The 21,915-nt window shown below is 47.5% G+C and overlaps 2 protein-coding genes across 8 annotated transcripts in view; one reads left to right on the top strand and one right to left on the bottom strand.

Annotated features, from left to right (window-relative positions):
• The window catches only part of LOC309340953 (uncharacterized protein), a 233,778-nt gene that overhangs the window by 37,104 nt on the left and 174,759 nt on the right, over positions 1 to 21,915 (bottom strand). For 6 of the 7 annotated variants that reach the window (XM_081860244.1, XM_081860247.1, XM_081860246.1 and 3 more), the window contains one exon: positions 2,616 to 2,742. The exons of the other annotated variant lie outside the window; for it this stretch is intronic. In XM_081860244.1, the coding sequence (XP_081716370.1) occupies positions 2,616 to 2,742 (127 nt within the window). The remainder of the gene's footprint in view (positions 1 to 2,615; positions 2,743 to 21,915) is intronic. 7 annotated transcript variants of the gene reach the window in all.
• LOC309340965 (uncharacterized protein) overlaps positions 11,650 to 21,915 on the top strand; it is a 156,591-nt gene continuing 146,325 nt past the window's right edge. Inside the window, exons 1-2 of the mRNA XM_081860300.1 lie at positions 11,650 to 11,685; positions 11,795 to 11,911. The gene's annotated coding sequence lies outside the window, so the exon portion shown is untranslated. The remainder of the gene's footprint in view (positions 11,686 to 11,794; positions 11,912 to 21,915) is intronic.

Genomic DNA, 21,915 nt, shown 5'->3' with positions numbered 1-21,915 from the left:
CGACACCTCTGCTCTTCCCGGCTGTTGTTCCCTCTGGGATGCTCCAACAGCTGGGCTGAGGTCATCTTTCGCTCTGCACGCCTGTCCTCCTCTGTATACAACCGTCCGGTAACGTATTTCAGAGTCAGCTTATCAGTCTCTACCGACTCGAGGGAGTTGACCAGCATATCATAGCTGTCATCAAGGGAACTCAGGATTATAAAGACTTTGTCCTCTTCCCCCACAGGCCTCCCTCTTAAGGCTAGCTCCTGGAAACAGCCTGTTAGGAATTTTAGGTGGTTCACCAGGGAGTCCCCCGGTTTCTTCCGACACCGGTACAGTCTCCTGGTCAGTGTTATCAGTGAGCCAGCTGTCTCTCGCACATGGACAGCCTTGAGTGCATTCCACGCCTCACTTGCCGTCACCTTATCAGCTACGTAGACTAGCTGGCTGTCGTCCACTCCAAGACAGGCCCTCACGCTTGAGGAAGTGTTGCATGCGGACCGGCCAGATGCTGTAGTTCGTGGCCGTCAGCTTCTCCAGCAACACGCCAGTTCTGGACTGCTCCATCCTTGCAGCTCACCTCCAGCACCCACGGCTAGATAACTGCCACCTGTACTCTTGCGCAGCGGAAGCGTGCTGGGCCCATAACCCTGTTGCAAATTCCTCACTGCGCTTTTAGCAGAAACGCTCAGAGTCCCAGGTTTTTCCAGTGCACTTTTTAATGTGAGCTATATACAGGTATTTACAAAAAACAGTCCATACAGAGTACCTGCTCTTTAAGGCAAACAAATACTCTCCACCACAGCATCACCACACCACAGCACAACCACCACACTTACTGTTGAACAGGCTTTCCTTTTAAAACAGGTGATAGCCAATCACATACCTACTGAGTCACTCTGACCCAGCACTTCACAGAGTATTTGTAATGGTTGTAAGGGGGTTACTTGTGCGTAAGTTGCCTTCAGTTTTAGTTATATTGCCTGGCCAACCATGCTTTGGCTGACAGCTCACACTCCGTGACCGGTCAGTCACTTGCAGAATCCGTCAGTGGGTGTTTCTTGAACCTCTTCCAGCATAAGAGCTGTTTGACGCCAAGTCTCCTCCTACTTTCCCTGCGCGGAACTTGTCTGCGCAAGTAAGGGGAAGGCAGGGGCGTGTCAGCGCTCTCTCCACTAGTCTCTGGTGAAGGGTCTTGGAGACCTGTCTCCAATTCCTCCATCTCCCTCTCTTCTCTACTGGTGTTATGCTGAATTCCTTCCCCCCTGCTGGTCCCCTCTCTGGCATCGCTCTGGAGCCCTGCCTCCGCCTCTCGCTCTGATGTCAGTTCCCTGACAGTATTGCATCAGCCTGTTGAAGCCTGCAGACTTACTCATCATCCTGCGAATCCCAACAGATCTTTTCCCAGATACTGAAGCATTTATATATTTATATATTTTTATTTTTATGTATTATTTCAACAGGATTCAACTCTATGTCGTGTTGCTCCTGTGTGCAAAAGGTGCTTTCAAGATAATGATATTTCACTGCTGGAATGGCCTGGGAATAGCCCAAACTTTAACCCAATCAGAAATCTTTGGAGCCGCCTAAAGAAACTTGTTAGTCAGAAGCAACCCAGCAATAAAGCCCAATTAACAGAGGCAATAATTCAGTCTTGGTTACCCATTATTACAGATGCAGAACTAAAAATTTGGTTCACTTCATGGGAAGGCGTTGTAAGACCGTAATTAAAGCTAAAGGTTACCAATGGTCACCAAAGGTTTCATGTTTTTCCTTTATTTCTGCTGTTCTAATAAATACTCCTTCATAAAATTCATTGCATTACATTCTTCATTAAATTATCTTTCCATTGCTATATAATTTTATGGTATTACTCCACACAAAAGTGGTGTTATGAGCCATCAAACCTCAGAAATACACTTTTCACAAAAGGTTTCCACAATTTTGGCCACTAGTATAAGCTGTTCATTTTAAAGTTAATGTTCTTTTTATATGGGATCAGATTATTCTTATTTATGTTTCATGTTTATATGTGTGTTGGAAGCCGCCCAGAGTGGCTGGGGCAACCCAGCCAGATGGGCTGGGTAAAAATAAAAATTCTTATTATTACTACAGTGGTATCTTGATTTAAGAACAGTCATCTTCCAGAAAAGATTAAGTTTGTAAACCGAGGTACCACTGTATCATCATCCTCATCATCATCATCATCATCATCATCACCACTGCTACTTCTACCTGAAATTCAGTAAGCTCTTCTCTGGGATGAATTTTGTTTGGCCCAGTCATGGCATCCCCTCCATCTCCAATGTCAGTCGTCTCTTTGGTCAACCCAAGATTGACAGGAGCAAAAACAAAAACAGAAAACCTGAAGCTACTTATCTTTCCTAACAATTCTGAAGCTGACATTTAAGATGGCTTGGGCAGTTCAGACCAGCCCAATCGTGGTAGAAAAGGGGATAATTTGAGGAAGATTGTTCAAAGAAAAAACTGTAAGTTACTGTTTATTGTGGGGGTGTTAAGTTCCCAGGTGTTATAGGGGCCACTATTGAGCTCTGTGGAAATATATGAGGTTGGTCCATAGATGTATTTTTTGAATTTCCAGGCAGTTAGGACGATCTCACAGGGAGCCTTACCAAGAGAGGCCACGATCCCACGATTCTCCTCCATGACGTCCTTATGCAGAGCTCTCTGTTCAGGATCCAGCAACTCCCACTCCTCATCTGTGAAACAAACAGCAAAATCTTCAAAGCACACTGGACCCTAAAAAAAAAAAGGGAAATGTCCTCCTCTGAGACAGCAGAAATATGATCTGCTACACAATGCTCTGTTGTTTCCTTCCTGTAAATTGCGGTGTTGTTTCAATAGGATTGCTTTGCTGTACATGTTAATTATGGGTGCTTATTTTATTCTGCATTTTAATTATGGGTATTTGTCTCTGTGCAAATAAGTGGTACTCCACATGTGGTTTTCATTTTTTTAAATAATATTTATTCAAGTTTTAAAGATTAGAAAAAGAAACAAAGAAAAAATAAATCAAAACATAAAAATAAGTCACATCCAAGAAAAAAAATAAAAAACAAAAACAGAGAAAAAGGAGAGAAAAAAGAAAAATAATTAGATATACATACAATCAAAGAAAAAAAAACCCAAGTCAAACCTTTACATAATTTTCTTTCTTTAACTTATTTCCTTAACCTCCTCACACCTCCCCTCTTTGTATTCTAGTTCAAATAGGTATTTCAGCAAATCCTTCATCTTTGTTTTTATCCTAATAATTTATCTTAATATATGGTAATTTTCCATTCTCTCTTTCACCAATTAGCCGTCCACTTTTACCTTATTTAATCTTATTTCTCATTAAAACTGATATATTTGAACTTATTCTCTTAAGACGTTTCCCCTAGGGTCATAAAAATTTCATTCCACGATTTTCCCATCTCTCATTAAATTTTTTTTTTTTAAAAAAGTCTCGATATATACACTTTAAATTCCCAATTTTCTTTCACCATCTCCCCTCCCTGGTCTCAGCCCCTACCAACAGTTCCATCAACCTCCAACAGTCCATCAACCTGGAGATCTTAAATCCGAGGCTCTTAACTCCTCTTCATGTCCCATCTGCCGATCTTCTTGATAATCTTTGGTATTAAAAAGCAGTTCTCGGGGGGGCTCCAACCCAACGATGGTCATATTCCTTCTTAGCAGGTCTGCCAGATTTCCATAGTTAAGGATAGGGCCCATAAAGTATTCCAAATCTTGTTTCACACTTCTTCCAAGTCCAAAGGCCCCAAAGACTCCGATCTCCTCCTGGCTCAGATTCATATCCCAAAAGTCATTTGATCCCCACATAAAGTGATCTCTCCACCTTTCATTTTCCAGATCAAGCCAGGCTCCCATCTCCAGAAACTGGCTTCTCCTAATTATAATCATATAAGGCCTCAACTTATAATCCTCCATTTGCCTCTGTAGGGTTAAGGCTCCCCCTTGCATCACTTTAACAACAACTTTCTCCTTCTCTGGTTTTTCAATTTGTTCAATTGAAAAAGATTCCTGTGCCGGATTCTTGTCGACTTCTTTGCTGATGCCCACTTTTGTTCCCAAAATATCAACACTGGTAGCCATGGCATCTATCTGTTCATGCAGCTTTCCCAATAGATAAAATGTCCTATTCAGTACAGACGCTACTTCTTTCTCTACCGACATCCTTGAAATGTTCAAGGTCAAAGCTGGTTTCTCAGAGCCTTTATCTTTAAAACCAATTTCCCAGCTGCATTCTTGTAACAATGTCCCAAAACTCCCTCTAGAGGGAAACAGTCTCCATTTATCAATCCTTCCAGCACAGTCCCCAAAGTCTCAAAAGTAAATTAGTAACAATTCCAATTACCTTTCCTTCTTTTTAAACGCAGAAATGGACAATGGAAACAAAGTCTTTCTTTTGTATCTTGACAGCTAGCTGTCAAATTTGTCTATTCACCGTCGATGGGCTCCTCACAGACCGCTCCCAGGTTTAGGGATATGGCGCTTCAATTCTTAAATTTTCACCTTCTCCTGCAGGCTTCCCCTGCTTCCAAAGGCGGTATTAGAATAGTTTCAATCAGTGGAGTTTTAATCCTTTACGTAGGACTTTCCAAGACCTTAGTTAACAAGTTCTTTGCTTCAGTCTATTTACAGAAAGGGGAGGTGGACTTCCTGTTTAGACCTTCCCCGTTCAATGCCAAATTAAATTATTTTAAAAGCCCAATTTCCCGTTCTACTCACGGGTTGTTGTTTGAAATCCAATTGTCCACAAGAAAAAGTCAGCGCTCTCCGGCAACGGCTGTGCAGCTTCACTCCGTAAAAATAGCGGTCGATTCAAAACACTGCGCCACTCGACCCATGTCGCTTTGGATCCCCCAAAAAGGGGTTTCTCTGCGAGTAGGGGAGGCGCTCCTGGTGTCAGCCGAATCCCACGTTCCCAGGCTTCCTCCGCCTGGGATTTTTGAAGGGTCTCCGCCTTCGCCGCGGCGGCAAGACCCGAATTTCACAGAGCGGGTTCCTCTCAGTCAGAGGAGCTCCGCCATTGCCGATGACGCTAACCTGGAAGTCCTTCCACATGTGGTTTTCAAATCATTCTGCCTATGCAGGGATTCCAGTTTGCCAGATGGAAGGATCCACTTTCTCCTCTCCTGATGTGCTGTTCTAGGGAGTTCCCTCCCAATGCTGTAAAACCAAATTCAAGGGGTTCCTGGGAGCATGGAGGGGGGGATGGGGGGCAGGCCCCATTTTTCATCCGATGGGGCTGGTTAGGTGAATCCAGGCCACTATTTGTTCTCATTTGTCCACTCCTTAGAAAACAATTTTAGCATTCAGTGATCAATCTACAATTAAAATAAGCCTATTTTGGTCTCCTGGCTCTGAGAGACAAGCAGGGAGGTTGGCTTCTGGCAAAAGGAGAGGGAGCCACCGGTGGCTCCTCCTTCTCCTGACTCAACTCTGTCTCTCGCCCTCCCTCTGCCCACTCACCTCCTTCCTCTTCTGCCTCTGATCCTGGACTGCATTCTGCCACAGAGTCTCCCAGCTCACTAAGCCCTGCTTCCCCTTCAGCCTCGGACACCTCCTCTTCCCAGGCTTCTCCCTCTTGCCCCTCTGACCGCTCATCCTTCCTCCACCTCCACTCCTTCGGCTCTGAGCCGTCTTCGTTTCCTGGTTCCCCGGCTGCTTCTTCCCACCATTCCTCTGTGTCCAACCAGTCCATGACATTGCTCCATCCCTCGGCCTCTGTCCCCACAAGGCAGCTTCCCCATACCTGATCTGGTTCCACAGCCGCTGCTTCCCTTCTGCCCCCATGAAAAGGTGGACCAGGAGGTTTTGCCGGCATCGTTCTGTCACCTGCAAGAGAAAAAAGGTAATCAGGATGCCAGGAGTGCCTGCTTCTCTCACAGGTGAAACAAGGCATCTCTAACTACAGATGGGCCTTTGAGAAAGACTTACCTGCTGAGAGTATTTGGAGGTTTGTGCCCATTTCATATGTTAGTTGTGCAGAAATACATCTCCCCTCCTCTGGACCCTTGTTCCCAACTGTCTCTCCCCAAAACAAGGTGAAAAGAACCCTCAGATGAGTTGGAAAACCAACAGAATGAGACCAAATGGAGAAAAACCACCTTCCTTCTTACCCAGTGACCTCACTCTGGTGTCCAACGGAGGCCTCTCTGCCTCACAGGAATCCAGGTCCATTTCTGCAAAATGATCCTTTCCCTGAAAAAGAAACAAGGATTCAAAACAGAGAATGGGGATAAATACTAGAAAGAGAATGACAAAGACTTGAAGGGTGATAGATCTCATTCCATGGATGCTTTCCCAGAAAACAGATGGGCCAACAGTAGAGCATTATGGGATGTTCTCCATCCTGTTTCGAGCCCCTTGGGAGTATCCAGAGGAAAGTCTCTCTCACCTGCTTTCTCTCCTCTGCCTGACTCAGGAGGAAACCTTCGGCCAGGGCCACCGCCTGGGAACTGGTCTCCGCTCCACAGTCCCTCACCCAGCTCTCCATCTCCGGGGGAAGGACAGCCAGGAACTGCTCCAAGATCACCAGGTCCAGCATCTCAGCTTTCGTGTGCCTTTCTGGCTTTAACCACTGGTGGCAAAAGTGGTAGAGTCGGCTGCAAAGCTCTCGGGGTCCTTTGGCCTCATGGCAGCAGAACTGCCTCAACTGCTGGCTCTGCACCTCTGAGCGGAGGGTGTCCTCCTCACCCAGGATCTTCTGCACAGAGTTTTCCCAGAACCCCCCACTGCTCCCAGTTTGGATGGCATGGCCTCTTCCTGCTCCAGGGCCAGCTGAGTCTCGCTCATCCATCTGTGCTCTCAGGAAGCCTCTGAGAGATTGGAAGGAACCCTTTGGTCTTCTGCCAAGTTCTGTCCGTCTGAATGAGAAGCTCTAGCAAATCCTACAAAGCAAATACATTGTTCTGTTACAGAATCTGTAGGTCAGGAGAAGAAAATATTCCCTGAGCAGGCATGGATGAGTCTTGCTGGGAACTAGGGCTGGACTGCACCACATCCCAGACCATTGGCTATATTTTTGGGGGGAAAGAGGAGTAAGAAGAGAAGAAATATGTCTCTAGCCTTCTAGCAATGCAAATTGTGGAGGCAACTGAAGGGATTTCTGTGAGATTAATCAACCTGGTTTCTGCTGCTTTCCAGTCAATGCGTGAAGTCAGAACTGAATGACGAGGGAGTCATTTGTATCTTGTGATAAATGGATGCTTGGCTCTAGTGGGGGTCCTCACCTTTTCTTGCACTTGGACTCTCTGCCACTCTCCAGACAGACCCCTTGGGGCCAGGAATGTATCTGGAAAACCCCCTGAGGGCCAAGTGGGTAGGGCCAAAGACATATTCCTTGCAATTTAGGCGGGTAATCTATTATTTTTATTATTATTATTATTATTATTATTATTCTCTTAGATGGCTGAACACACGCACAGCCATTTATGCCAAGGTCCCTGGAGGCTCAGTGAGGAGCAGCGCCCATTTCCGGCTGCTTTGCCAGCAACAATCCCTTTGGGGCAGAGAGGATGTGGTCCTGGGGTGCCCTGCTCTGGGTGCGAGGGGATTGCTGCAGTGGCCTCTGTGGGGAGCTGCCCTGGAAGACACTGGGAAACTGGTCCCCAATGCAGCAGCCTGACTATGGGCTGGGGTCCCTCTCTTTATTCCTGGCCTTTCACTCCCACCTTTTTTTGGGGGGGGGGCTAGTCCACCTCCTCGTCCAGCTTTGGAAAACCATTTGCACATTTTTCGTCCGTTGTGCAATGAGGCTGAGCGACGTCACACAGAGTTAAAGTCCCAGGGACTCCTTTGTTTGAAGAAGGGAGATCTTTTCAGAAAGGGGGGGCGGAGGGCCAAATGAGTTTGGGATCCTCTGATCTGCAGGAAGGAGAGCGTGGCAGCCCTGGCCCCTCCCTGGCAGGACCCCCTCCTCCTCCCTGACTTGGGGTCCCCCCCCCTGCAGGAGCAGATCTGGCCCCCCCGGCCCCCTCCCCTGCTGCAGCCCTGGGACCCCCACCAGATCCCAGAGAGAGAGAGAGGAGACTCACCAGATCCCGGGAGGGGAGAGCGAGGCAGCCCTTGCAGGAGAGACACCAAAGCAAGAAAAGGACTGGGGGGGGAGGGAGGGGCCTGGGCTCTGGAGGACCTGCCCCCCCTTGCTTCCTGGCCTCTCTAGGAAGGCAGCTCAGTTCCCTTTAACCCCTGCAATGCCGAGTCCATCCTGCTCAGCCCTCTCTCGCTTGGCAGAACCTCAGATTATTATTATTTTTAATGGATATAGTGGGGCAGCTGCCCCCCCCCGGCTCCGCCCATGCCCAGATATCCTTTTGGGGGTGAGGCTCTTGGCTGGACTCTGAGCATCTCCCTCCCTTGGCCGGAAAGCGGAGGAAGAGCCTGCAGGGAAAAGGGCTTTGCAGGAGGCAAGGAAGCTCCTCCTGGAATTCCGGAGTGGAGAGAGAGGAGGGGATCCCAGGGTCATCTAGTCCCACCCCCAGCAATGCAGGAATCTCAGCTCCAGCATCCAGGGCAGATGGCCCTCCGATCTCTGCTGAGAAACCTCCCAGGAAGGAGAGTCCCCCACCTCCCAAGGGAGACCTTTCCCCTGCCCAGCTGCTCTTAGGTGTCCCTCAAGGCAGCGGGTCCTGAGTTCTAGTCCTGCTGAAACAATCGCACTGGCTGCCGAGGAGGAACCCAGCAAAGTTCAAAAGAAATAAATCCTATTCTCATCATAAATGAGTAATACTTTCCTACGCATGCTTTTTATACTAATATACAAATGTATGCCATTCCCTTGTCCAGAAATGCTGAATTGCTAATTCAATTGACTGAAAATGGATGGTTGTTGTTATTATATTTAGGGAAGCTTTTAATGTTTGATGGACTATTGTATTTTAATATTTTGTTGGAAGCCGCCAAGAGTGGCTGGGAAACCCAGCCAGATGGGTGGGGTATAGATAATAATAATAATAATAATAATAATAATAATAATAATAATAATACTATTGATCAGAACAAAACAAATTCCTTCCAGTAGCACCTTAAAGACCAACTAAGTAAGTTCTTGGTATGAGCTTTCGTGTGCATGCACACTTCTTCAGATACACTGAAACAGAAGTCACCAGACCCTTCTATATAGTGAGAAGGTGGGGAGGGGTATTACTCAGAAGGGTGGTGGGAATGGGTGATTGGCAGATAGCTGTGATGAGCCTGTTGACGACTCTTAATGACTGCAATAGGTCTTACAGGAAAAAGCAAGGGGTGAAAAGGTGAAAAATGGCTTTGTCATGTATAATGAGATAAGAATCCAAGGTCTTTGTTCAGACATAAGAATCCAAGGTCTTTGTTCAGACATAAGAATCCAAGGTCTTTGTTCAGACATAAGAATCCAAGGTCTTTGTTCAGACATAAGAATCCAAGGTCTTTGTTCAGACATAAGAATCCAAGGTCTTTGTTCAGACCTTGGATTCTTATCTCATTATACATGACAAAGCCATTTTTCACCTTCTCACCCCTTGCTTTTTCCTGTAAGACCTATTGCAGTCGTTAAGAGTCGTCAACAGGCTCATCACAGCTATCTGCCAATCACCCATTCCCACCACCCTTCTGAGTAATACCCCTCCCCCCTTCTCACTATATAGAAGGGTCTGGAAACTTCTGTTTCAGTGTATCTGAAGAAGTGTGCATGCACACGAAAGCTCATACCAAGAACTGACTTAGTTGGTCTTTAAGGTGCTACTGGAAGGAATTTGTTTTGTTTTGACTATGGCAGACCAACACGGCTACCTATCTGTAACTGGAACTATTGATCAGGTGAGTGTTCTCCTTTTAAAAGAGGCAGGTGGAATCTCCAAGATTGCTAATAACATAACATTGAAAGGCTAGTGAAATGTGGGGAGCCCTAGAGCATCTGCTTGGCATGCAGAATGTCCCAGGGTCAACCCCTGACACCTCCTGCAAGGGCTGGACGAAATCCCTGCCTGAAACTCTGGGGAGCTGCTGCCAGTCAGTGTAGGCCCGGGGTCCTCAAACTATGTCCCGCGGGCTGAATCCAGCCCTCCAGGGTCGTGAATCTGGCCTGCGCGGCCATTTCAGAACCCGCCCAGTGTCTGAGGCTGAAAGCATCTCGCTGCCCGCTCAGTCAGTCCCTGTGTTGTGCTGAGGTAAACGCCACTGGCGTGGTGGCGGCTCTACCAATGAAAGGCCAGGGGGTTTCACTCGGGGACGGGCAGTGTTGTCTTTTGGCTTGAAGAGCAAAGCTGAGTTTGGTGGAGGAACGCAGACTTGGATCAATTCGGTTTCATTACATAGACGTTTAAAGGTGGGAGAAGGAGGTATAGTCCTATTTGTGTGAGTGGCACAGGGGTCTTTCCACTCATGTGATTTACATGCTCTGAAAGTTGGGATCTGTTTTGAGATTTAAATTTTAAAAGGGTGGAGTGGAACTGGATATTGACCATCTTGTTAGCCTGGGGCAGGGCTCAGCAACCTTTTTCAGCCGTGAGGCAGTCCACCATCCCTCAGACCATGTAGGGGGCCAGACTAAATTTTTTTTGGGGGGGTGAACCATTTCCTATACCCCACAAATAACCCAGAGATGCATTTTAAATAAAAACACACATTCTACCCATGTAAAAACACGCTGATCCCCAAATCATCCGCGGGCCGGATTGAGAAGACGATTGGGCCGCATCCAGCCCCCAACCCTTAGTTGCCTATCCCTGGCCTGGGGAGTCATATTCTGGTTGAAGGAGGCCAGGATTGGGCCCCAAGGTTTGGGATGTCCCTCCTCCCCTGTAGTAGGACTTGGAATCCAGGAGAAAACTCTTGGAATAGCCTTTCCAGGTGCTCAGGGACGGACTCACCTGTCCCCATGAAGGGAGAGGGAAGGGTTACTCTTAATATTATCTGCACATAGTGAGCTTCTGCACCAAGCTCATTTCTGCAATTGTGGTTAAGCAGCAAGCAGAGCCCACAGTTGCTTGCTAAATTTGACCAGGCAGGCTAGAGGCCGTTTCCTGCCTTGTGCTTCCTGCTTCAGTAACGCAAGAGAAGTAAGACAGGTATAAGAAAAGACACATATAGGGGAAAGGGGAGGGGGTGCGTAGCTAGCCATATAGCTGTATGCCATAAAAGGGAATAAGTTGCAAACTTGTCAGCTGATTGGGCTGCTTGGGGGGAGGCAAATGTGTGCTTTTAGGTATAAGAATGCTTGCTGGACACATAAATTTTGCAGTCAGGCTTTTGAAGTGATTCTCCTGACTGTCTCTGCGCAGATTTCAATAAACTCTTTTTCTCCAAAGAAGATTTTGCTTTCCTGGTACTTTTGTTCCCTCCAAGGTCCGGGGATGGCGAGGCTGATGGATCCCTAGGTAAATAAGGCTTCACCCATGTCCTTCACCAGTGTGGTGTAGTGGTTAAGAGTGGTAGTCTCATAATCTGGGGAACCGGGTTCGAGTCTCCACTCCTCCACATGCAACTGCTGGGTGACCTTGGGCCAGTCACACTTCTCTGAAGTCTCTCAGCCCCACTCACCTCACAGAGGGTTTGTTGTGGGGGAGGAAGGGAAAGGAGAATGTTAGCCGCTTTGAGACTCCTTAAAGGGAGTGAAAGGCGGGATATCAAATCCAAACTCTTCTTCTTCTTCTCTTTGCAGATGTGCTGCGGTTGCACATCCCTCCCCCAGGGGTGAGTATTGGAGAGAACCAGAGCAGGGACTCAGACCTGCCCTCTTTGCCCCCCACTCTGCACTCTCGGAGGTGGAGAAGCCCATGAGGAACTGACTTTTGCCTTTCAGCTGCTGGAGGAAGATTAGCTGTACCTGCTGGAGGTGATTCATCACTGCCAGGCAGCTCAGCTCAGGGGGCTCTGAGCCCTGAAGTGCTCCAGGCAGGAGACGGCCAAAGCCATCCTGGTGAGTGATGGGTGGTGTGGGAGACCCCCATGGGGAAGTGGGGGTTTGGGGAAGGGGTTGTCCGTCTGCTGGAGAGGAGTACCCTACTGGCCTAGGTTCACGTATCCTGTTTGAAAGGGGAATCATCTTAGGGACCTCTTGTGGAAATCTGGGTCAGGAATGCTGTTCCTGGAATGGACAAACACACAAGACGTAACCGGCTGTGCATTCACAATATCAAAGGTTTATCTTCCACATAAACAACACATAAAGTGCAATAATATAGACGGAAGTCCCAATAAATCAGTTCATTCATAAAGACCAAATGTCTGCTAAGTCCAAATTGGAGCCTACTACAAGTTCCACATCGTTGACAAGGTGTGATGGCCTGGGATTCAGACTTGGATGCTGAACCTGAAGGATCCCAGCCTGCACACGATTCCCCTCCTCCACAACCAGCTGAGCCAGGGCTGGGGCATGAGCCTGAAGGGTCCTCACCTGTGCTGGATCCTCAGGTGCAGGCACCAGCTGAGTCTGCTCTGTCTCCTGAGGTGATGGAGGACCCATTGCCTGCAGGTGCTCCACTCTCAGCCCCGTCAGAGAAAGCTGAGGTTGCCTCTGGGTCCGGTAACCCTCCAGGCTCTCCTGGGCTGCAGAGGCTCAGGGATAGAGAGGCGAGTCACCAGAGGATCGGGGCTGCCCTATGCCTCAAGACAGATAAAAGCCGGCCAGCCCCAGTCCGAAGTTGCGGAAGCAACATTGTTGGTTGGTAGTTCCTGCCTGAGCTCCTGACCCACCCTGGCTCCCTGCTTGCAAGCCTGTTCCTGACTTCACCCAACTCCCTGCCCTGCACCCAGCTTCAGCTACTACAGACTGCCTCCACATTGCACCTTTGACCAAGGACTGGACTTGGACATAGCCTCTCGGGTAACCCACGGGACCAGCACAGTTTGCTCCCGCCACATCCGCACTCCCCCTTTGTTGGGGTGCGTTCAGGAGGAACCAGAAGCCATGGCTGACCAGGTGGCTGCGCTGGTGGCATTGGCTCAGGAAAACCAGGTCTTGACCCACACCGTTCAGCAGCTAAGCAATGCAGTTACAGCGCTTCAGCAGCGTTTGAACACCTTACCAGCTCCTGATGCCGACGCCCCAGCTTCTGGCAAGTACCCAGTGGCCCTGCAAGAGAAATTCAATGGGTCCCCCCCCCGGCCAGCTTTCCCATGTTTCTTGCCCAGACCAAGCTGTATATTCAGGGGCGAGCCCGGAATTTCCCCGATGACCACACCAAGGTGCACTTCCTGATCAGCTTGCTGAAGGACCGGGAGGCCAAGTGGGCATTGCCGCTGCTCCGGCAAGACTCTCCCTTGCTGACAGACTATACAGGGTTTTGCAACCATCTGGAAACCACGTTCGGCAACCCTCAGAAGGGGAGTCAAGCCAATCGGGCGATTCGGCGGTTGAAACAGGACAAGTCCACAGTGGCCGCCTATGCCCCATAATTTCGGCTGTTGGCACAGGACTTGTCCTGGAATGACTCCACCCTTCAGGACCAGTATCTCTGTTAGGATATTTCCGTTCCACCTTAAAAGGGAGCAGGCTTGTGAGTCACAGAGTCTGAGCATTTCCTGTTCTCAGGATGTTTATGTTTGCTATTGCTTTCATTTTCTCTCTCTCTGCGCCAGAACACGCTAGCAGGCGGTCATGTTTGTTCTTTGTTCTGACCAACGCTGAATAAACATTCTAAATGATACCCTCCTGAGTGCAACTTTTGCTGTGTGAATTCTGCTGACAGAGTGTGCACCAGCCCAAGAATGTGGCAAGCTATTTCTTAGGCTTCGTGTCACTAATTGCTGATACTGTAACTACGGGAGGTCGATGGCTCGTCCGGCAGCTGGCTTGGGGGCTCAGATGGACTTTATCTCCCTGGCAGTATCCCAACAACAGGTTCGGGCCCAGATTCACGGCACTTACAGGAGAGTAAGACTGCGACTGCGACAGACTGCTGAGGTATGTGGAAAAGCGAAAGAGGGCGCTTTTCTGTTGAGCCGCGGCAAAAAGCCTTTGATGTAACGGCAGGGCTTAATTGGCCTGGGAGCCGTGCCAGAGGCATCGTGATTAAAGAGCTGCCGAGATAAGACTGTTATTCTAAAGCAGCAATGCTGCAGCAAGCAAAGGCTCTAGCAGCTCAGACAGCTGCCTGTGGCTGCAAAGCCAGACAGGATGTGTGTGACTGCTGCCATGGAAACAAAGGGGCAGTCCATCCTTATTGAGCACAGGATATGAGCTCAGTGTGTGTCATATGACCTGTACAGGATGTACATGAGTGGAGTTTTGAGTTTCTCTCTGTTTGTTGAAGAGAGCAGACATCTTTTACTGTATGACTGCTAAAGACAGGAATAAAAGCAATGTAGATACATTTCTGTCTGAGTCTGATTCCCCTCCCTGGGGATATGCTGGAGAGCAGGGAGGAGGAGAAGCAGTTGGTGTGTTTTTCTCACAGCCTGAGGAAAATCGCCGGAACGGACCTCGTGTGTTTTTCCTACCGGGAGTCGCCGGAGGGAGGTTAAAAGAATTCAGCCGGTGCCTGGAGAGATAGGCACATACCTCTGACCGAGCCTGAATTCCAACAGTGGTATCAGAGCTGATGGTTTCTACGATCCATGGAAGTCTGCAGAAAGAGTGGCAGAGCTGCTGTTTCCAATGCTCCATGGAGGCCTGAGGTGAGAAAGCTGATTCTCTGCAGCCAGAAGCTGACCAGAGGAAGCTGAAAGCTAAGCTACGGAGCCCAGGTATGAGATTTTCGGGCTTAGAAGAGTGAATGCAGATTGATTCATTCTCTGCTTCGAGGGAGCAAGGTTTGGGAAAAACAGCTCCGAGAGAGGAGAGCTCTGCATTCCAAACATTCCTGTGGTTTTTCCTGTCCAAGGAAAAGAATGCAGTTGCTTAGCAACGCAGGCCAGTTTCAAGATAAGGGCTGTACAGTCACACAGTGCCTCGGAGAGGCGAAAACAAGTTTGTTTTGACTTAGGCCCAGAAGAACACTTGAAAGGGACTTTCCAAGCGGCCAGTGTTATAGCTGCCAGGTGCACAGAGTGTAAACAAGCCAGCTATTGGATTTTAGAGGCTTGTGTTTGAGAGTCAATGCAAGGACTCAAAATGGATGTCAAGAAGGGGGGAGCCCTGCCTTCTCCGCCCCTCCTGACCAGTGACAATTATGCATCTTGGTCTATTAAGATGAAGGCCTTGCTGCAGAATCAGAGACTGTTTGGGGTGATTGAGAACCCCATCCCTGCAGCACCAACGCGTGCTTGGGAGTCACAGGATGTGAAGGCCAGAACTGCTATAATTCTGTGCGTGTCAGACTCTCAGCTTATCCATATACAAGATTTACAGCACGCGAAAGATGTTTGGGACACGCTGAGAAGGACACATCAGAGAGATGCAGGTTCTTCAGCGTTGCTGTATTTTGAGAAGCTGACCAACCTGAGGCTGGCGCCTGATGGAGATGTTCAAGCGCACCTGACGGAAATGAAATTTCTGCGTCAACAGATGGTGGAACGCAATTTCCGTCTGCAGGAAGAAGTGTTTTGCTTCATGGTGATCAACAGTCTGAATCGGACTTACAAAACAGTTGCCAGTCAGCTGGGGTCCCTCCCAGCGCAAGATCTAACGTCAGACAGGGTGTTTGCCGTGGTTCTTTGTGAACATGACAGGCTTGCCGCCCTGGAAGTCAAGGACAGGGGGAGACAAGAACGGAGTTCTGACACCCCCACTGCTACAGCTACTGGAGAAAATGCCGTAGCTTTGAACGTTGTCCGATGCTACAATTGTGGACAGACTGGGCATCTTCAGCAGTACTGTAAGAAGCCACGTCAGAACAAGGGAGCCAAGGGAAGCTCCACGAAGTCTGAGGCGTCAGGCAGAAGTCATACCAAGTCACAGACGAAGCCTGCAAAGGCTTTGATGTCGAAAGGAACCAAGCCAGAAGTGGAGAACGCTTTTGTCATAGACACTGGGTGCACATTTCACATGACCCATCGTAGGGATTTGTTTTCGTCGTTTAAGAAGCAAAGCTTCGTTGTACAACAAGCCAATGGTCAAGAGCTGGAAGCAACCGGAATTGGGACTGTGTATCTTAAAAGTCTGAACTTGACTATAAACAATGTTTATTTGGTTCCAGAGTTGAAGTACAATCTGCTCAGCGTATCGCAGATTGCCAAGAAGGGACTAAAACTGTCCTATGATGATCAACACTGCGAGATCTACAAAGATGGAGAGTTGTATCTTTCTGCCGAAGAGAAAGATGGACTATATTTGTTGACTTTTGATCAAAGTGATTACATGGAATGTAATTCTTGTGATTCTAACATGATCTCTTTTGCAGGTGTAGCCAAGAAGAACGCCAACCAGGTCACCTCGAGGGTCGACAAGGCATTTCAGCGGGTGTATGCTGATGTGATTGGTCCTTTAGCACCATCTAGAGGCAATGCAAAGTATTACCTAATATGTGTTGATTCTTTCACAGGTTTTGTCTGGATTTATCTTTTGGAGAGACCGAAAGAAGCCTTAGAAAGGTTTAAAGAGTTTTGTGACAAGGTTAAAAATATGCATGATGCTGACATAAATTGTCTTTGCACAGATGAGAAGCCAATTTTTCTTTTACAGGATTTCCAGAGGTTCCTGAAGAAGAAAGGGATAAGACACAAAATTGCAGCTTCCGAAGAAGCTTGGAAGAGATGTGTCTGTGTTAGGGTGAACAAAGAATTGCAAAAGGGAATGGAAGCGCAATTGCTTAGTTCACATCTGCCACATGAGTACTGGGCTGAGTCGCTAACGTCGTTTTGTTATACGTGGTTGAGAAAGTTTTCAAAAGAGTTGGGAAGTTCTCCTTTTGAGAAACTGTTCCACAGAAAACCTTCTGTTGCCCATTTCAAGGTTTTTGGGTCTCATGTGAGAACAGAAGCTCCGGGTGGAGCGTCTTTGAAGGCTCACGGCTAAAGCAAAAGGCTGGAATGGGGTTTTTTCCAAGCGTCTCAAGCTGCTGAGTGCCCAAAGTTAAATGGGAAAAATTATCAGACCTGGGCAAAATGGTGTGAGAGTTTGCTGCGTCAGTATGCAGTCTGGCATACTGAGGCTGAATGCCCAGAGTGTGAATGCATCGGAGGTCCTGGCTGTTTCCCAGAATGCGAGTGAATGCAGGGATGCTGAGGGCACCGGTTGCAAGCTGCAGGGGGAGCAGACTGTGATGTCATCCCAGGCAGCATTCCAGCCTCCAGGGGGAGCCAAGGAGTCGGCAGCTGAGAGCTCTGTTTCTCGTGGGAACCAAGGTCATCGCCTTTGCAGAGGCCGGAAGGCCAGAGGTAAACAGAGCAAGATGCCTGCAGATGGCCAGAAGCAGAGGGGGGTGGAAAGCCCACGTCAGGGAAAAACAAAGCGTTGTTTGCTGGCACTGCTTCACCAAAGGCTAAAGGCAAGTCTGATGGCCAGGAGCAGGGGGGCAAGCAGCAAAAGCCCACGCCGGTGGAAAACAAGGTTTTGCTTGCTGCAAAGACTGCTCCAAAAGCCAGGTTTATTGTGGACTCAGGTGCAAGCCGCCATTTATCGAAGGATAAGCACCTGTTTATCTCCTTCACACCTCAAGATGGTGAGATCCACCTGGCTGATGGAAGGACGTTGCAAATTGCAGGAGAAGGGACTGTTAAACTTGCAAGTTTGCATACAACCATCAGTAATGTACTTTATGTTCCAGGAGCTGCAGACAATTTGCTCAGTGTACCACAGCTGACTGGGCGTGGTTTTGAGATTTCCTTTAAGAGGAATGTCTGTGTCATCAGGAAAGGCAAAGAGGACATTTTGCATGCAAAGTTTATGGATGGCTTATTCTGTATAACTTATGATGACGATGCTGTTGTGTCTAATGTTGATTCTTGTTGTGTTGCACAAACTAACAAAGTTCTTCATGCAGGATGCATTCACGATGCACATCGAAGATTTTGTCACCTCTCTTGGCAAGCGCTAGCCAAGATGCCAGAGTTGGTTGAAGGTTTGAACATCAAACCTTGTAAATATCACACGAAATGTGTATCTTGTGCAGAGAACAAGGTGAAGGTTGCTCCAAAAGGCAAGGAGTCTAGCAGGCAGGCTTCCAAACCCTACCAGCTAGTGCACGCAGACCTGGTTGGGCCTCTTGCGCCCTCTTTGGGAGGAGCAAGGTACTTCATGGTTCTAATTGATTCTTTTTCTAGGTACATTCATGTGTTTATGCTTGAGCAGAAATCGCAAGCATTCCCTAAGTTCAAGGCATTCTGTGCTTGGTTGCAGAATGTTCATGGTAAACGTATCGGCTGTCTCTTTACCGATCGGGGCGGGGAGTTCACTTCTCAGCAGTTTGAAGCTTTCCTGACTGAGAAGGGAATCCAGCATGACTTGTCAAAGCTTAGATCGCCATGGATGAATGGGCTTGCGGAGCGAGCAAACCAAACTTTGCTTCAAGGCCTAAAAACCTTGTTGCATGATGCCAACCTCCCTGAGAAGTTTTGGAGGGAAGCTCTGTCAATGGTAGTTTATACCGTAAATCGCAGACTGTCATCACCTATTGGTTGTACTCCGTATGAGAAAATGTTTGGTAAGAAACCGAACGTCAAGCATATGAGAATCTTTGGTTCTGACATGTGGGTACACACCCCACAGAGCAACAAGCTTGGGAAGCGTGGGGCACATGGTTTGTTCATGGGGTACGAAAAAGGGGCATACAGGGTATGGATGACTAACTCTAAGTCCATTAAGTTCACCAAGAGTGTTGAGTACAATCCTAAGTGGGGGGGAAATGTGGGAATTTTCCAGAGTTACCCAGAGGAGGATGAAGGTGATGGGAAAAAGGCAGATGATGTTGAGGAAGCTGAGGATGAGGATGATGATGATGATGATGATCAGAGTTCGGATTCCAGTTCAGTTGGCGGCGCTGCTGGTGTCAGCAACAGTGATGACACAGCAGACTACAAGAGTGCAAAGGCCTCAGTCAGACCATCTGATGCATCTGACAATGAACTGGAAGAACCACTGTTCACCATTGGTCACTTTTCTCCTAAGAAGGAGGAGATGAGTCCAGAAGACTTACGTCTAGTATGCAGGTCTGAAAGGGCGACCAAAGGCAGACCTCCAAAGAGATTTGCTGATGAGTTTGCTAAGACAGCAACTGCTGTTCTTAGTAGCTCAGAGAAGGTGTGGGAACCTTCAAGCTTCAAAGAGATTCAGGAGTTAACCTCTAAAGATGCTGAGCCTTGGCTTAATGCCATGAAGGCTGAAGTTGATTCCTTGAACAGGAACCAAACTTGGGAGTTGGTACCGGTAGTCTCAGGAATGAGACTGGTTGGCAGCAAATGGGTCTTCAAGGCCAAGACAGATCAGAATGGCAAGGTTGTCAGACACAAAGCCAGATTGGTTGCCAGAGGTTTTTCACAGGTACCAGGACAGGATTACCACAAGACCTACTCACCCACTGTCAAATATGAGAGCATTCGGCTGATGCTCAAGATAGCTGCAGAGGAGAAACTGCATGTTTCCCATCATGACATTAATACAGCTGTTTTGTACGGGATTTTGGACGAGCAGCTGTACATGCTTCCACCTGATGGAATGCAGATACAGAAGGGAATGGTCTGTAAACTGCGGAAATCAAGCAGAGTGCCAGGTGTTGGAACACAAAACTCACTGAGACGTTGCTTTCTCTAGGTTTTCACCAGGGCAAAGCTGATCCATGTGTGCTTGTCAAGGAGGAGGGGCAAAACAAACTGTATTGTTTATGTTTTGTTGATGATCTTCTGATGTTTTGGAAGAATCAGGCTTTTTACCAAAGTACTGTAGCTCAGCTGAAGGAGCACTTTGACATGAAGGATCTTGGTGAGGTATCCAACTATCTTTCTCTGCAGGTGGAGAGGGACCAAGCAGGTAATTTTCTGGTACACCAAACACAGAAAATTGCTGATGTATTAACCAGGTTGAATTTGGTTGATGCAAACCCAGCAGACACACCGATGGTGACAGGTTACCAGGTAGATAGTACTGCTGAAGCGTTTTCTGACACTACGCTGTACAGATGCATTCTAGGCAAGTTGAATTTCATTGCTAGATGCTCAAGACCTGACATTGCTGTAAGCACTAACCTGCTTAGCAGACATGCTAACAATCCTACTGTTCAGGATTGGAAAGCTCTGAAGCGTATGTTGAAGTTTGCAGTGTCCCGTGCACAGCGGAATGATGAGGAGTACGTGCCACATACTCTATATTACTTTATTTACACTTCAAAGCTGAGAGATTACATACATGCATCTTGCTTCTGCTGCAAGCAGAGAAGCTTCCTCTCTCCTCGGAAGCACAGAGAGAACCTCTGAGAGAACAGTGAAAAACAGGAAACCAGTGTACGTCACATCCAGTCTCCTTTCCCGTGAGAAACTCCAACAGCAATTGACTATGGAATGTAAACACCTGTCTCGTGACAAGCACTTTCGCTGCACAGTGAAAGAGAGCAGAAACCAACATCCTCCCCCTTTCTGTGAACATCACTGGGCAGCGTGTTCGTACAATATCAGTACAAACCCAACTTCTGCACATAGGTACAGTGTTGATCCCTTGATACAATCTTGGACAATACATCAGCAGGAATTTCATTACCTGGCATATAGGACACCGTTACGAATCCCTTCTGAATACGTTCCCTAGCATGTTGCAACTTCAATTGCAAGTGCTTTGTGCTTTGCTTACAACCTTCAGAATTTAGCAAAGCCAAACATGCTTTGTTGTCCTGGTAAACCTGGATTGGACATTTGACAGGAATTTTCATGTCTTTGCACAATTGTAACAACCATTCACAATCTTTAAGTGAATAAGACAGTGCATTCAGTTCAGCTTCACAAGTACTTAAGCTAACTGTTGTTTGCTTCTTGCATGACCAATCAAATAGACCCTGATTGTACATATAGCAAACTCCAGATGTACTTTTCCTGTCTGTAGTGTCACTTCCAAAACTTGCATCTGCAAATATCTCAAGACCACCAGACTTCTGATTGTTAAATCTCAGTCTGTAATGCATAGTGCCTTTCAAATACCGCGCTATGCGTTTCAGAGCTTTCCAATCCTTAACAGTAGGATTGTTGACTTGTCTGCTTAGCAAATTACAGCTAACAGCAATGTCAGGTCTTGAACATCTGGCAATGAAGTTTAGCTTGCCTAGCACACTTCTGTACAGTGTAGTGTCAGAAAATGCTTCTTCAGTGTCATCTACCTGATAACCTGTTATCATCGGTGTGTCTACAGGGTTAGCATCCATCAGGTTTAGTTTGCTTAACACATCAGCAATTTTCCGTGACTGGTGTACTAGAATGTTACCATCTTGACCTCTCTCTATTTCCAGAGATAGGTAGTTGTTTACCTCACCAAGATCTTTCATGTCAAAGTGCTCTTTCAGTTGAGCTAGGGCGTTATTGTACATTGTGACATCCTTCCAAAAGAATAAAAGATCATCAACATAAAACAAGCAATACAGTTTCTTTTGCCCCTCCTCTTTGACAAATACACATGGATCAGCTTTCCCTTGCTGAAAACCTAGAGAAAACAATACTTCAGTGAGTTTTGTGTGCCAACACCGTGCACTTTGTTTGAGACCATAAAGGGACTTCTTCAGAGCACAAACATATCCCTGTTTTACCTGTACGCCATCAGGTGGAAGCATATAAAGTGATTCACCTAGAGATCCGTACAAAAAAGCTGTATTCACATCATGGTGACTAATGTGTAGATTCTCCTCTGCAGCTAGCTTGAGCATAAGCCTAATGCTCTCATACCTCACTGTGGGTGAGTAGGTCTCGTGATAGTCTTCACCTGGTACCTGTGCAAAACCTCTGGCTACCAATCTGGCTTTGTGTCTGACTATCTTGCCATTTTGATCAGTCTTCGCTTTGAAGACCCATTTGCTTCCAAGCAGTTTCATTCCTGGAACTACTGGAACAAGGTCCCATGTTTTGTTCCTT

The sequence above is a fragment of the Podarcis erhardii genome (assembly GCF_964252035.2).
Source record: "Podarcis erhardii genome assembly, chromosome: 4".
Classification (NCBI taxonomy): domain Eukaryota; kingdom Metazoa; phylum Chordata; class Lepidosauria; order Squamata; family Lacertidae; genus Podarcis; species Podarcis erhardii.
This window is presented reverse-complemented; position numbering and strand designations above follow the sequence as displayed.